The sequence below is a fragment of the Apteryx mantelli genome, chromosome 30 (genome assembly GCF_036417845.1).
Source record: "Apteryx mantelli isolate bAptMan1 chromosome 30, bAptMan1.hap1, whole genome shotgun sequence".
Lineage (NCBI taxonomy): Eukaryota > Metazoa > Chordata > Aves > Apterygiformes > Apterygidae > Apteryx > Apteryx mantelli.
In genome coordinates, this window is record NC_090007.1 from 1,558,536 (window position 1) to 1,573,860 (window position 15,325).

Consider the following 15,325-nt stretch of genomic DNA (forward strand, 5'->3'; position numbering starts at 1 on the left):
CCTGCCTCTCCGGATGCCTCGGACCCGGCGGGTTATCGCAGTGCAGCTTCTGTTTGCAGGAGGGCTATTGTTCCCCGCCGCTAACGGAGCGGGGCAAAACCCCGGACGAGGCCTCCGCCCCCCGCCCGCGGCTGCGTCGCATCTCCGCTCGGCGTCTCCCGGCCGCCGATCCCCAGCCGCGGAGCTGGGAACGGCTCCCCCCCGGGAGCAGCCCCGTCCGGCACGCGGGGAGCGCACCTGGAGCTCCCGCAGGGCTGCGAGCGCTGGGAGAAGCCCGGGACAGGGATGGTTTACGGGCTGCGGTCCTCAGCGTGGCGCGGGGTGATGGAGGAGGATCCCATCGCCCACGTGCCGGAGCGAGGCTCGCGGGTGCCCAGAAAAGGGGTTTTGCACAGGGAGGTTGCGGAGATGCCACCCCGCGCCGCCAGATTCCCGTGCCCCGCTTTGCAGCCGGGCGAGGGGTCCCTGCGCCGGCAGCCCGCTGCCGTGTCTGCTCCCTCGCGCCCTTCCCGGCAGCGTGCGGCGGCCGCCCCGGAGGGGAAGGACGCGGCGGGGCCTCGGCTGCCAGGCAGGGTGGCCCTGGGCCAGGGCAGGCGCGGGCCAAGGGCAGCGCGGTCCGCACGGAGCTGCCGGCTGGATCCCGGCCGGCTCATCGAGAGGGAACCCAGAGCCGGGGCATCCGGAGAGCCGGATGCAGCGCTCCAGGGAGCCTGGGCCCGGCACTGCCCCCCACCGGGGCCGGCTCTGCTGGGTGCATTGCAAGCGAGGGGCAGAACCAGATCTCTCCAAACACCCCCGCGTCTCCCCGGGGAGGGAGATCAGGGGCTCTCAGGAGGAGGCGCCTGCAGGGGTGTTGCCTGCAGGGGTGTTGCGTGCAGGGGTGTTGCATGCTGGGGTGTTGCATGCTGGGGTGTTGCACGCAGGGGTGTTGCACGCAGGGGTGTTGCGTGCTGGGGTGTTGCGTGCAGGGGTGTTGCACACCCCGCAGCATTCCCAGGTGACTCCCCGTCTTCATCCCCGCGGCTCCCAGCCAGGATGCGGGTGTTCCCGCAGGCGGGACGTGTTTCCAGCCCGTGAGACAGATGCTCTCTCCCCTACGATCGCCTCCGCCACCACCAGCCCGTGGGAGCCCTCGGCTGCCACGGACGGGCTCTCTGCCTCCGCGCTGTGTTGCCCAGCCCCGCTTTGCAGAGGGCCCCGGGTTGGTGGCGGTGGCGGGGCAGGATGCCCGGCCCGGGGACGTGCTGGGCGGGGGCGTCTCTCCGGGGGTGCCGAGGCGCAGGGCCGAGCCGGGCGCTGACCCCACGACAAGAGTCCTGCTTTCTGTTTCCTGCTTTCTCGCCGGGCCGAGGTCCCTGGGGGCCGCTGAGCGTCTGCGGTGGTCGGGACGGTGTCAATCCTGAAGCCGTTCTCAGCTACTGCCGTTTCCTTCCTGAGCTGCAAATAACAGGGGTGAGTCACCTCCCCGCTCCGGCAGCCCCGGCGCTGCCGCAGGGATGCTGTCCGGGCTTCCCCAGCCCCGGAGCGCTGCGCCGGCCCTGGGACCCGCCACGGTGCTGCCGGCTCGGTTCACTCAGCCGCGGCGAGCCCTGCTGCTCTCGTTCCCAGGTCGCTTCCCGTCTGTAGCAAATCCTTCCCGCGTGCCCTGCCCCAAGGCTGGCGCTGCCCTGAGCCCCGGCAGCTGCGGGGATGGGCCCCCCCCACCCCTCGCCGCCCTTCCCTCCCCTGTCCCAGTCAGGGCTGCTGGGTTTGTGGGTGCCGGGCTCTGGGCTGGGGCGCGCTTGGCTCTTCGCCCCGGGCTGCTTCCCGGCGCCGCACCGCTGCCCCGCGTGCAAAGCGAAGGGCCCATCCAGCGCTGATGCCGAGCGGGCTGGGCCTCTCCGTCCACTTCGGCTCCGTGCGTGCCAAGCCCTTGGCTCCAGCCCGGGAAGCGCTTGCAGGCACCGGGGGCCAGTTTGCCCCAGCAGAGGCACTTTCGCCTCGAAAGCCGCCTGCCAGCGGCTGCTCGGCTCAGCGAAGCGGGGGGCGGCCGCGGGGGCAACGCGCTGACGGGTTTTGCAGGCTGAGGCCGGATGCTCGCGCTCCGACGCTCGCGGCCCGCCTGCCCTCTGCACAGGATATTGTGTGGCAGCGGCAGGAAAATCGGCAGCTTTCCTGGAAACCTTCTGCATTGGTTTAAAGTGGATCAAAGAATCTGGGAAGCGACTGGGAAATGGCAACATCTGCTAATCCCTCTCCACCCGCTTGGCCCAGCCCCGTGGCCCATGCCGGCCTTTCCGGGGCTGCGTCCACTCCACCGGTCCCACGGGAGCTGCCGGGGCAGGCGGCAGAGCCTGTGCGATGGCCGGGCATGGCGCAGCGTCCCCATGTGCCTGGGGCAGAGTCAGGCTCCTGCCCTCGGCGGCTGCTCGGCGCTGCCTTCGCAGCCGTCGGAGCCTGCGGTAGCCCTGGAATTTGTTTAACTTTCTGACCTCAGGGCCGGAGAGAAAGGTTGGATTCGCGGCACATGGAAACATCCCGGTGAACAGAGCGGCCTTTATTGCACGAATGCCTTCCCGCTTGCAAAGTCTTTCCAGCTCCTGGTGCTTGCTGAAAACACCGCGGTCCGTACACATGGGCAGCAAGCAAAGGATGAAAAAACAGCGCCGAGCAGGCAGGCAGCGTCACCGAAGCCGAGCGGCCGGCAGAGGGAATCATCCCTCAGCCAGCAAAGAGCATTTCTAGGAGCTAAAAGCCTCTGCCCAGGCTCACCAACAGCTCCCACGTGTGCCGAGTGCGCGGCTCCCGCGGAGGAAGCGGGCGCAGGCGGCGCGGCCGGGTTAGCATCACCGCGGCCGGGTTAGCACCTCCGCGCTGGCTCCGCTGCAGCGCCCAGGGGCTGGTGCTGGGGCCGGTGCTAAGGGGCGCTGTGGGACCGGGAATAGCTGTGCAGAGGGGCGGCCGCAGCCCCCGGGCTCCCCGTGCCCCCCTCGCACCAGAACCGCTGGGCAGCAGCGGCAGCACCGGTACCGGCACCGCGGGTCGAGGCCGTGCTCGTGCTGCTGCCGCCCTTCCTGGGGTGGGGGTGGGGGGGCCGTCCTGCTGGTGGAGCCCCCGCCGCCGAGCACCCGGCCGGGCCCCGGCGCCACTGCCGAGGGGCTTCAACCCTTCCTGCAAAAGAGGGGATGGTGGTGAGCGGCTCCCGGGAGCTGCTGGTGTCGGGGCCACCGGTGCCGAAGGGGTGCAAGGGCACACGCACATGCATGTAGGGCAAGTGCACACGTGTGCAGGGTGTGTGCACATGCGTGCAGGGCACGTGCACACGTATACAGAGCACATGCATGCAGGGCACATGCACATGTGTGTGCAGGGCACATGCACATGCATGCAGGGCACATGCACATGCATGCAGCCCTTCCCCCCCCCGCCCCCGGGGCCAGCGGGGCAGGGAGACAGGGAAAGGAGGCAGCGCCTGGCGCTGTACCGGCGAGGACGGCACCTGCGCCCGGGCGGGCGGGAGCTCAGCCGCCGCTGCAGGGCTTCGACCTCGGCCGCGTAGTCCCGGCTGTGGGGAGAGCAGAGGTGGGTTACGGGGGGGGGTCCCGGCCCCACTGCCCCAGCGGAGGGAGGCTGCGGGGCGGGTGGCAGCAGAGCGGGGTCCTTACAGGCTGCCCTCGAGCTCGCGCTGCCGGGCCTCGCAGCGCTCCCCGCGCGCCCGCAGCGCCCGCTGCTGCTCCGTGGCCTCCGCCAGCCGCCGCTGCAGCCCCAGCGCCTTCTCCTGGCTCCGCACCAGCTCCTCTGCGGGACGAAGGGGACGGAGGGGCTGAGCCGGGTGCCCCGCGAGCCGGCCCCCGCAGATGTGCATGGGGCTGGGGGTCCGTCCCCCCCCCGCCAGCCCCCCGCAGCCCCCACCTTGCAGCACCGCGTTGCTGCCGGCCAGCTCAGCCCCTTCGCGCCGCAGCGCCAGCACCTCGCTCCGCAGCGCCGTCACGTTGCTGCCCAGCGCGGCCTGGGGAAGAGGGGACACTGCGGTGAAGGGGGGGGGCCGGGGGGGCACCAGGGGCTGCCGGGCTGGAGGCATGTCCAGAGTGGGGACAGGAGGTGACGGCACCCTCCCATCTCCATCCACAGCCGGCCTTGGCTTGCTGCTCCTCGCCAGCTCCGGTGTGTGTGCCGTGGCGCGGGCTCCTCGCCTTGCGTCCACCCCGTGGCACTGGGCAGCGTCACCTGGGCTTCCTGGAGGCCTGGGGGGGGTCCTGGGGATGTGGATCCGGTGGCTCCGTCTTCCCCGGAGGGAAGGGTCCGTCCGCACGCAGCCGTGCGGGGTTAGCCGGTGCTGCTCACCCGGGCGGCCCGAGCATCCCGAAACGGCGCACAGCCCCGGCCCCGAGCTGGGCACGGCCGGCGGCGGGACGCCGGAGCGGTTTTCCAGACCCTCCGGGCCATTGTTCTGCCGGAAGAGCATGGGGGGGGAAGCAGGCCCCGGCTCTTCCTCCGGGCTGAAATCACAGCGGTCGGGCCAGGCCCTTTCCCAGCTGGGTCTGCAACTAAAAATACCGCGGAGGAGAGGAGCGGCAGCTCCGCACCGGGCTCCGGCCCCCGCGGCCGCCCTGCGGGGGTTAATTATAGGTGTGCGGAGCGGCTCGGCTCGGTCCCAGCCAGGAATAGCCATTGCGGCCTGGGCCATGCCCGGAGCTGGCTGGGCCCTGGCAGAGCTCGCGGGACCGGGGGCAGCAAGGTGCTTTGCAGGAGGGCGGCCGTGCATCGCGGGGACCGCGGCGCCCCTCGTGCCCTCGCTCCCCGCGCGCCTCCCTGCTCGTCCCGGCTGCATCTCCCCACTGGGCGCCTCTTCACAGCTGCCCTTCGCTCTCAGCAGGGGCCTCATCTGCAGCATCCTTCCCCTTGGAGCTGGGGCTTTCCATGAGCCTGGTCGAAATCCACCCCCCGCCCCCCCCCGGCTCCAAGACGGAAGCAAAACCCGCGCAGGACCTACCGCGTGCTCCCTGCAGGACGCCAAGCTGGCGTTGAGCTTCTCGCCGGCGCCGCGGGCCTGCGCCAGCAGCCGCTGCAGGGCTTCCTCCCTGCGGGCGCCCTCGGCCGCCACGCGCCGCAGCCGGGCTCGCTCCCGCTCCAGCTCGGCCACGCGGCCCCCCAGCTCCCGGCTCTCGTTGGCCGCCCGCTCCTGGCAGCCCTGCAGCTTGCGCAGCGCCTCCGAGCGCCGCACCAGCACCGCCGCCGCCACCGTCACCGCCGCCACCAGCAGCAGCAGCCCCGCGCACAGCCCCAGCACCTTCAGCGTGGCCTTGGGCACCGAGGGGTCCATGCTCGGGGGCGCGGGGGCCGCTCGCCCGCTCCGGCGGCTGCCGCCCGCGATGTGCCGGCGGCCCCGGGGCGCTCGCTCCCTGGGTCGCTCTAATTGCTACGTGCGGCTTCTGCTCGCCCAGCACCGCTTTGGGCTGCGGTTTCTCGCAGGTCGCAGCCCGTAATAGAGTTTGTTTGTGTTGGACGTGGCAGGCGGCTCTGCCCCTGCCCGGCCGGGCGGCTCGCGTGGGTGCTAGCACCCGTGGGTGATGCCGGAGGGACGAGCTGCCAGTCCTGCGTCTGGCTGCTGCGGGCCGGGAGCAAGGGCTGGCCGGACCCTCCGCTTCCCCCCCATCACGGCTGGTGCATGGGGCACACCGAGACATTTCGGGGATGCTGAAGCTGCCGTTTCTGCAGCATTCCCGGGCGTGCACGGAGCTGGCAGGCGAAGCGGGCAGGGACGCGGCTCCCGCTGCAGCTCAGCTCCAAGTGGGACACGATGCTCCCTCAGCAACCCGGCGGGTCGGTCCCGCGCCCTGCCACCACCGCGGGCTCCGAGCAGGGAGCGCGAGGCTTCGTGTGGGAATTTGCAGCCCTGGGGAGGCTGGAGGGGGATTTCCAGAGGACGCGAGGGGCTGGGCGCCCGCGCCAGGGCAGGAAGCCAGGGGCACCGGGCTGGGGGACCCCGGTCACGCAGGCACCCCAGCGGGGTCGGGGCTTTGGGTCCCAAAGATGTGCTGGAGCAACAAAGCACTTTTTTGGCTTTTCACAAGTTTTTATTAGGTTAAATACTATCAAACCGTGGCGAGTCCAAGGCCCCTGCCTGGCCCGGGCATAACACAGCTGGCCAGCGGTTTGCAGCTGGAAGCAAACTGTGTCCCCGGGATGCTCTGGCAGTGAACGGGGCCAGGGTGGGTTTGGAGGCGGCGGGGGATGAGGTGAGCCGGAGGCAGGGCTGAGCAGGGACGGGGGCTCCTGGACCGGGCGCTCCTTGAGCTGCCGCCCCTCCGGATGGAGACGGTCCCTCCTCACCCCACATCGGGGCAACGGGGGACGGAGGATCGGCTGGGCCCTCGTGCCGGCTGCTTCGGGCTCAAAGGAAGAGCGTCCCCGCGAGGGCCAGGAGACTGAGGCGCGCGGCCAGGCTCGAGGCTGGGGGCTGGGTGCCGCTCGAGGTCCTGCTCTGCAGGGCCTGGAGCTGCTGCAGCAGGTTCGAGATCTGTGACTGGAGACTGCTCCTGGGGGGGGGGACGGGGAGAGTCGGTGACGGAGGGTGGGGACGGGGCTGGGGCGGGGGGGGACAGGGCATGCGGGTCTCACCTGCCCCTCTGCACGTCCTCCAGCTGCTGCCTTTGCTGCGCCAACTCCTCCTTGAGCTCCCTGTTCTCCTCTGCGGGGAGGCGAGAGCATCCCAGGGTCAACGCGGCCCGGGGCATCGGCGCATCCCAGGGGACGGGGACCAAGGTGTGCCAGGGTCTTCGCCCGGGCCCCGAGCCCCCGCCACGCAGCTCGCCCCATCCCGCCTGCCCCGGCGCTCACCTTGCAGCGCGGCCGTCCTGGCCCCCTGCTCCGATCCCTGGCGCCACAGCAGCGCCAGCGCCTGCTCCAGGGCCGTGACGTTCCTCTGCAAGGTGTCCTGCGGGGACGCGGGGAGAGAAGGGACGCGCCACTGCCGGGGGGGGCTGCGCTTCAGGCACCGAAGTGCCCTGGCACTAGCGAAACGCCCAGCGGCCGAGGAGCAGCCCGGGCTGCTCCGGCGTCCCCGCTCTCCGCGCAGCAGCAGCAGCAGCAGCCGCCCGGGCACCTACCAGGTGCAGCCTGCAGCTGTCCCAGCGCCCGCGCGTCTCCTCCAGGGACCGTTTGACGCTGCCCAGCTCTGCCTGCAGCGCGGCCACCTGCGCCATCGCCTGGTCCCAGCCGGGCCCCTGCGCCGCCGCCAGCGTGCTGTTCCCCACGCAGCCCCCGCACCGCGCCAGCCCCTGCGCCGCGGCCGGCAGGCAGAGCACCAGGAGGAGGGTCACCACCAGGACCGCTGTGATCACCCCGCCGGCGAGGGCGATGCGCTTCCAGGCTCGCATCCCTTTTGGGAGACCCATGGACTTGCCTGGGCAAAAACCTCCTGCACAGGAGGCCGGGGAGGGGCTTCGAGCTTTTCTGCAAAACTGGGTTGTTTTGTTTCTCGGATAAAGGACCTTTCCAGGAAATCATGTGATTTGGGGCAGCTCTGCAGCAGGGGCTGCATGTCCTGACCGAGGAAGCAGCCTGCCCCGGCCCTTGGCTGCGGGGAGCAGGGCAGCGGGGTCCCGCGAGCCGGGGGGGCTGCGGGCCGTGGGCGGCCCTGGGTGCCTGCAGCCCTGTGAGTGGGGCCAGTGCTGGGGGGAGAGGGCAGAGCGTCCCCCAGGGCAAGTGGCACGTGGGGCACCAGGGTACAGGGTGCCCAGGAGATGAGGTAAGCAGAGTATGTGGTACCCAAGGTACGGAGTATTGGGGTATGGGGCAACCGGGGTATCCGGACTGTGGGGTACCTGGGGTGTGGGGTACCCGGGGTGTGGGGTACCTGAGATAGATAGGGGATATGGGGTACCCAGGATACAGGGTACCTAGGTAATGGGATGCCCAGGGTGTGGGGTACCTGAGATAGGGGATATGGGGTACCTAGGCTATGGGGTACCCAGGATATGGGGTACCCAGGGTATAGGGTACTTGGGTTATGGGGGTACCTGGAGTATGGGGTACTTGGGGTATAGGGTACCCAGGATATGGAGATAGTGGGGTATGGGATAGCCAGGGTATGAGGTAATTGGGGTGTGGGGTACCGGGGTTATAGGGTACCCAGGGTGTGGAGATAGTGGGGTACGGGGTACCCAGGGTGTGGGGTACCCAGGGTGTGGGGTACTCCAGGTTATAAGGGTACTTGGGCTTTGGGCCTTCCGGAGTATGGGGTACTCGGGATATGAGGTACCCAGGATGTGGAGATGGTGGGGTACAGAATAGCCAGGGTAGGGGGTAATCAGGGTGTGGGGTACCTGGGGTGTGGGGTACCCAGGGTATGGGGTACTGGGGTTATGGGGTACACAAGGTGTGGAGATAGTGGGGTGTGGGGTACCCCGAGTTTGGGGTACCCGGGGTTTGGGGTCCCCAGGGCATGGGTCAACCAAGGGAGCAGGTACCGGTGCTCCCACCGGCAAAGGAAGGAGAAAGGGCAAAACGTGGGGCAGGTGCCCCCCCGCCCCGCTTGCCGCCCTCGCTGCTGCGAGCCGCAGCCCTCTGCCGAGCCGGGAGCCGGGAGCCGGGAGCCGGGAGCCATGCCGCACTGTGCCGTGCCGTGCCGCGCATCACCCCCAGCCTCGCAGCGAGCCGGGCGAGCTCCAGCGGGAGGCGCGGGAGCGCTGCCTCCGGGGCTGGCGCAGCCCCCGCCACGCGCCCTCTTTGCTTCTGTTGTGGTGAAATCCAAAACTCGCTTTTTCCAGGACTCGTGCTAAAAGCCAATTTTTTTTTTTTTTTTAATACTTTCCCCGCTGACGTTTCTCAGCGCGCAGCGGAGAGCAGGGCACCGCCAGCCGACTGCAGGCAGCACAGCCCTTCCTCCGCTCCGCTCCCTCGAAGGAGCTCCGCATGCCTCGGGCAGGTGGGGCAGCGAAGGCGCCCGGCGGAGCACAAGGGAGAAAACTCATCCCGGCACGGGGAGAGGGCGACGCGGGGTGGCACCTTGCAGCCAGCGCTGGGCGCCCATGGGAACCCAAGGCCGGCCGGGGCCGAGTCTGCTGCAGCAGCAATCCCTGGCCCTGGGATCCGAAGCAAATCGTCGCCCCCGGGATCCCAGCGCAGCCCCGGTCCCCGCTGCCCCGCGGCTAATAATAAATCACAGCGGGGCTGCGCGGAGATGCCGCCGTGGGGCAGCGGGGACGGCGGCCCCCGACTCACCTTTCCTCCCTCGATCTCCTAAAAATAGCTGTTCCAGTTGTTATTTTTGTTCTGCTGCTTTGTGTGATATAAAAAAAAAAAAATCCCAGTGGCTGTGAAATGAGAAACACACAAAATATTTACCAAACTTCCAGTTTTGAGCCAGATTTTCAACATCTGGAGAATTAAAAGGCTCTGGCAGATTCGGCGAGCTGTCATCATAAAAGGTTTAAATATGTTGTTATTGTTATTTATGGTCTGGATCCTGGGATGAGTGAAGGCCAAAAGTTTCAAAAATAGATCGAAAAAGGGAAATGGATGGTTTTTCCAGAACCAGCTCACTTCAATAACGTTCCTCTGAACATTGAGATATTAAGATGTAACTCTCAAAATACATCTAAAAAGCAACTGCGAGAGGAATGCGCGCGGCAAAGCCTCATCTCCCGGAGCTGCGCTGGCATGGTGGAGCGCAGCGTTCCCGCGTGCCTGCCCGGTAACCGGCACGGTGTTTCCATCAGGGCCTGCTCGGAAAGGAAGCGGGATTTCGCCTCGCGTCCCGCGGCCGGCTCGCGTGGCCACTGGCTCCGGCTCTAAAGGCTCGTGCAAGGCTCTTGGTGCAGGGGCTCCCGGGCCTTCCCATGGGAGCTGGCACCGGCCCCGGCGTGCGTCTCTGGCATGTGGCAGCCACGGAGGCGGGAGGCTGTAACAGGCCAGGGGTTGCAGTGGATGCAGTTATTCATTTTATCCTGTTTTTCCCCTTTGCTCCCTGTCCGCCAGGGGTGCAGCGATGGGCACCCAGGAAATGCCGAGGGAACCTCCTCTCCGGCCTGTCTCCTCTCCCCTCTGTTTTCCCCAAATCCTGGCTTCGAATGCTCCCTGCAACAGGGGGGGAAATAGCAGCATCCCTAAGTCCCCTGGCTCCCGCCTCCAGCAGGGTCCTGCTGCTTTGGCAGCGGGCGTCTGGCTGGGGCACCTGCTCCCCTCCAGCCCTCCGGCATGCAGGGCTGCTGTTGTTTTCCTCTTTCCACGGCTGCTCCGGAGGGAGCGCCGGGAGCCGAGCAGCATCTCTTGGCCAGACGGCCTGGAATTCGGGAGCTGGACCCGGCGTGGGCTCCGGCATCGCACGGAGCCGGGGAGTTGGCACCGCTGGGGCTGCTGCCGCCCAGGGAGGCTCCGGCGTGGGAACCGTCCCCTGCTCCGGGTGCCTCCTCTCCCGCTCCACCCGGGATAGTGCAGAGGAGGAAGCCAAGCCCTGGGGCTGGGATCCAGGCACTGGAGCCCCAGGCAGGATCCGGCTTGTGGGGCGTGGGGTGATGGGGGGGGGGTCCAACTCCCCGCGATGGGGAGCGATGCCGGGGGCAGACGGGGCAGAGAGGAGCCGCGGGAAGGGGCAGAGGGGGGGAGCTGCCCCCCGCGGCCGCCCCGGCAGGGCGAGGGCAGGTTTGGCACGGGGAGCGCGGAGGCCGCCCTGCAGCTGCACCCGGCCTCCAAACGTCTGCTTTTCCCTTTCATCCCTTGCCTGCGCCTGTTCCCTGCAGCCTGAAACGTGGGTTTCACTCCTATTTTGGGCTGGCGTTCCGGAAGGCTTCTTTTATTATTTCAATTTAGGCGCTGTCATTACATTTTCCATTATTAAATGCAAAAAAAAAAAAAAAAGAGGAGCGAGATGTTTCCCAAGTCGTTTTCCAGCTCACGGCTGGTGCTCAGAGGAGCCTCTGTTCCCGGCCGGCCCCTGGACGTGCTCGTGGCCACAGCCCCACGCGCGGCGCAAACTGGGGAGACCCCGGCGGGCTGCCGCCTCCGCGCGGGTGCCAGGCCGGGGTGGCGGGGTCAGAGCGCGCCGGCGCTCAGTGGCGAGCAGTGCCCACCGGGAAAACGGGAGCCCGAGCCCCCCCGGCCGCGCGGCGGCGTTTAAGGACGCGCCAGTGCTTCCCGCGAGCTACCGGCGGCTTCATTTGCGTTGGGCTCCGGCCATCTCTAATTGCTGGCGGGGCGGGATGGGGAGCTGGTTTCTCTCTCCTTTTTCCCTTCCCCGGGTTGTTATTCCGTTTTGGGCAGCGTTCGGAGGTAACGAGAAGCAGCTGGGCCCGTCTGCGCACCAGCGCCGCTCCGGACACCCCCGGCCTGCGTTTCTCATCACGGCTGCCCCGGCGCGGCCGCTGCCCTGCTGCCGGGACCATGCCGGGGAAACGCGCCCGAGCCGGCGGCTGCTTCGCTCCTGCGCTCGGAGGAGCCCCGCTCGCAGGCTGGATGCGGCCGCCCCGATGCCCCGGGAGGCGGCAGCCCGTTTCCCCGCCGGGTCGCTGCGTTGGGGTGCATCGGGGCTTCACGGCTCATGAGCAGCCGCCAAGCGCCCCACAGCTCTGCGACGCCGGTACGAGGGGGCGAGGAGGAGGAGGAGGCCTTTCCGCCCGCATCGCTCCTGCCCCAAGCCTGAGCCTGGCAGCTCCCGCTCTGCCCTGGCTCTTGCTCAGAGACTTTCATGCACCGGCCGTGTTCGTTCCACCTGCCCGTTCCGCCGCTCGGCCACGAGCATCGCTCATGCCAGGGGTGCAGGAGGGGAGGAAAAGGTGGGTTTGACCCCCAAACCATGCAGAAAACCCCTCTGGGCTCTCCATCCTCCTCCGGCCCGGTGCGGGGTCCTGGGGCCGGGAGCCGCCTGCTTGGCAGCCCCCCGCCGCCGCCGGAGCCGCACACCAGCGGTTTCTGCTAGCAATTAGGCGAAGCAGAGGCAAAACCATCCCAGCTGGCGGCTTGGCCGGTCGGCCGGGTAATCAGCCCCAGTCTGGATTGCAAGGTTCGGCACCGCCTGGAAGCCAGCGACCTCCGGGGGGCCGGGGGTTATTTTGGTACCTGCTGACGCTCCTTAGCATGAGCTCAGAGCTGCAGCATGTGGGTGGGGTGCAGGGCCGGGCGGCCGCCAGGAGCCCTGTGGGCTGCGGCCCCCAGCCCAGCCCTGGCCCCAGGCGGGTTTCCAGGCCCCACACCCAGCGTGAGCCTCCCCGGCAGATCTGGGGCTGCATCCCCCCCGCCAGCTCCCCTTGCAACCTGCCCCCAGCGCCTCCGGGGCTGCATCCGTCCCATCTCCCCGTGCAACCTGCCCTCAGTGCATTTGGGGCTGCATCCGCCTCAGCTCCCCTTGCAACCTGCCCCCAGCGTGTTTGAGGCTGCATCCACCTCGGCTCCCCATGCAACCTGCCCCCAGCGTGTTTGAGGCTGCATCCGCCCCGGCTCCCCTTGCAACCTGCCCCCAGCGTGTTTGAGGCTGCATCCGCCCCGGCTCCCCTTGCAACCTGCCCCCAGCGTGTTTGAGGCTGCATCCACCCCGGCTCCCCTTGCAACCTGCCCCCAGCGTGTTTGAGGCTGCATCCGCCCCGGCTCCCCTTGCAACCTGCCCCCAGCGTGTTTGAGGCTGCATCCACCTCGGCTCCCCGTGCAACCTGCCCCCAGCGTGTTTGAGGCTGCATCCGCCCCGGCTCCCCGTGCAACCTGCCCCCAGCGTGTTTGAGGCTGCATCCGCCTCAGCTCCCCATGCAACCTGCCCCCAGCGTGTCCAGGGCTGCATCCGCCCCGGCTCCCCGTGCAACCTGCCCCCAGCGTGTCCGGGGCTGCACCCACCCCAGATCCCCGTGCAACCTGCCCCCAGTGCGTCCAGGGTTGCATCCGCCCCGGCTCCCCATGCAACCTGCCCCCAGCGTGCCCATGTGCCCATCGCCCCACTCGGGTGGCTCAGGAGCCCCCGCTGCCCCCTCGTCCCCCCAGCTCTGCACCTGCCCCCTGCCCCCTCCACGCCACCACCTTCGCCCCTCGGCTCTGAGTAGCCGGCAGGAGCTGAAATGTAAAACACAAGGTGGAGGGGCTGGACAGGGACGGATGATGAAGGGACGGGAGTATCTGGAGAGCGTCATGCCGAGGGCTGGGGCTGGGGAGCTCCCTCCCAGCCGGGCTCCCTCGGGAGGTGGATGCTTTTCTGCAGCTCTTCAAGGCTTTTCAAAGCTCTCGGTGGAGACTCAGAGCTGTCGGCAGGAGGGAGGCACTCTCCCCACGGAGAAGGGGCCGCGAGCCGGGGACGGGAGCAGGTTGCACACAGCCCCCTCCCGCGCGCGGCCCCTCCAGCTCGCTGCCGAGACGCTGCAGCTGCCCGGGAGCGGTTTGGGGTTTTCCTTCCCTGGGGCCTTCCAGCAGCCTGGTTTCCTGCTGCAAGGGCCAAGTGGTGCAGAGGCCCCGGCCGGGAGCCACGGAGCCAGGGGAAGCTGTGAGGCTCAGGCACGGCTGCACGCCGGGCAGCGGGGACACACGGACAGCCCTGATGGGCAGCAGGGACACACGGACTGCCCTGCCGGGCAGCAGGGCCATGGGGGCCAGTCCAGCGAGGACGGACGGGGCCAAGGAGCGACGGCACCGCTTTGCGCCAGGTCCCTATGGTCCCCCGCCTGCCCCACAGGCTCTGCAGGCAAACGAGGGATGGGGAACCCGGACGCCTGGGTCCCTGCAGGGGCTCGACCCCGTGCATCTGGGGGGGGAGGAAGGCCTAGCGGTTAGCACAAGGGGCTGCAAACTGGGACGTCCAACCGGCCACTCCTGAGTTGCTGCTTTGTGTTGTTTTTAGCCCCATTTTCGCCCTGACATCATAAATAGCAGCGGAGCTGCAGTCGCTGCTGCTTCCATCCGCCCCGTGTTAGGAGCTGCCTCCGTCCAAGCCAAACAGATGGTGGAAAACAGTCCTGCCCGCTAATGTCCCCAGCCCCGGCCCCCGCGGCCCTCGCGGTCCACGATGCACGCGGTGCAGCGTTCACCGCTGTTCCTCCACGAAGACCCCGGCGCCCGCGGGCCGGAGGTCAGGACACGGCTCCGAGTGGTGGAGGCGGCTCCTAAACCCCCTGGCAGCACCAGGGACATGTAGCACCGGAGACATGTAGCACTGGGGACATGCAGCACCGGGGACACACAGCACCGGGGACATGCGGGACCTCCTCGCTAGCCAGCCTCATTTCCCAAGCAGGGTCTTGGGCCTGGCCACCTCCCCAGCAAGGTGGGCATCGCGCAGAGGTGTCTGCTGCGGCAGAGCTGCCGCCGGTGGGTGGGACACCCGTGGCCAGCGCCCGGGGTCTCTGGGCACGTGGGGGCAGGGGATCAGGTGCTCCTTCCCGTGCATTATCGCAGCATCATCCGCCCGACGTGGCCAGCCTGAGTCTTTGCTTTCAGGCTGGAGACGGAGGGGCTTCGTGCTTCGTGCTTCAGCCGTTGAAGCCCCAAGAGGTGGCTTGGCAAACCGTCCCCCTCGTCCCTCCCGGTGCCCCGTCCCCTTTGATCTGGCAAGTGGCAGCATCCAGCATAAGGGCAGAAAAATGCCTTGCCTTGGCCAAACCATGCTTTAAAAGGGAAACATTGTCCTGCGAGGAGAAGGGGATTTTTTTGGACCCATAAACACGGCATGTTCCATTACAGCATCCGCCAGGGAGCGGGATGGGTGGGAGGGGGGCGCGGGACCACAGCCCGGCTGCCAGGCACGCGGAGCCGGCAGCCGCTGCTTCTCCGGCTCGATCCCGAGGGCTCCATGAGCACGGACAGACTTCTGCAGATCTCTGCAAAAAAAATGCTCAAACGACCCCCCCACACACACACACCCACCCCAGGGTATCGCAAATAGACCCGATCCCGCGGGGGACCCTCCCGTCCGTCCACCCTCCGCCCCCCCCAGGTTGTCCCCCACCCCGCAAGCTGTTGCAGCCCTGGGTGCGGGGAAGCGGGGTACCCACGCAGGGCACCCCCGAGCCGGCTCAGCCCCCCACTCCCCGGGCTGCCACGTCCCCCCGGCGTGGGCTGGAGCGCTTTGCCGGTGGCTGCTGAACGGGGCCAAGGCAAACAGCGGCGGCCGGGAGGAGCAGCGCGGCGAGGCCGCGTCCCCGCGTCCGTCCCGGCTCCCTCCCCGGCTGAGCTCCGGGCAGCGCCGCACGCGCAGAGACACCCGGGGCCACGCGGCTCTAACACAACCGTATATTTCGTAATAAATAATGTACAAACCCGCACGAGCCGTGGGCGCGCGCCGGCACCGGGGGGCTCGGCCCCGTTCCCGTTCCCGCGCCCGCTGTCCTCCCGGCCGCGCTCCCACGCCGGGGGAGAGGGGAGCAGCTGCGGCTCG

General features: G+C 68.5%; 1 protein-coding gene and 1 long non-coding RNA gene across 2 annotated transcripts; both read right to left on the bottom strand.

Annotated features, from left to right (window-relative positions):
• Window positions 1-3,486: 3,486 nt before the first annotated feature.
• On the bottom strand, window positions 3,487-3,955 carry LOC136994546 (uncharacterized). Its single transcript, XR_010886607.1, has 3 exons — window positions 3,892-3,955; window positions 3,645-3,777; window positions 3,487-3,544 (listed from the first exon to the last, which is right to left on the bottom strand). It is a non-coding gene; the product is annotated as an uncharacterized lncRNA (long non-coding RNA).
• A 2,079-nt stretch (window positions 3,956-6,034) lies between these two features.
• On the bottom strand, window positions 6,035-7,455 carry LOC136994527 (fibrinogen- and Ig-binding protein-like). The gene is made up of 4 exons (XM_067312825.1): window positions 7,089-7,455; window positions 6,820-6,916; window positions 6,601-6,670; window positions 6,035-6,518 (listed from the first exon to the last, which is right to left on the bottom strand). The coding sequence occupies exons 1-4, from the start codon at window positions 7,374-7,376 to the stop codon at window positions 6,374-6,376; spliced, it is 600 nt and encodes a 199-aa protein (XP_067168926.1). The 5' UTR covers window positions 7,377-7,455; the 3' UTR covers window positions 6,035-6,373.
• Window positions 7,456-15,325: the final 7,870 nt, after the last annotated feature.

What these genes read in the sequence shown, in the direction of transcription:
- LOC136994527 (XM_067312825.1), bottom strand. Translation starts at nt 7,376, where the DNA reads ATGGGTCTCCCAAAAGGGATGCGAGCCTGGAAGCGCATCGCCCTCGCC. An exon ending in ACAGCTGCAGGCTGCACCTG is followed by an intron (nt 6,917 to 7,088) that starts GTAGGTGCCCGG and finishes GCGTCCCCGCAG; the next exon opens with GACACCTTGCAGAGGAACGT. An exon ending in CAGGACGGCCGCGCTGCAAG is followed by an intron (nt 6,671 to 6,819) that starts GTGAGCGCCGGG and finishes GCCTCCCCGCAG; the next exon opens with AGGAGAACAGGGAGCTCAAG.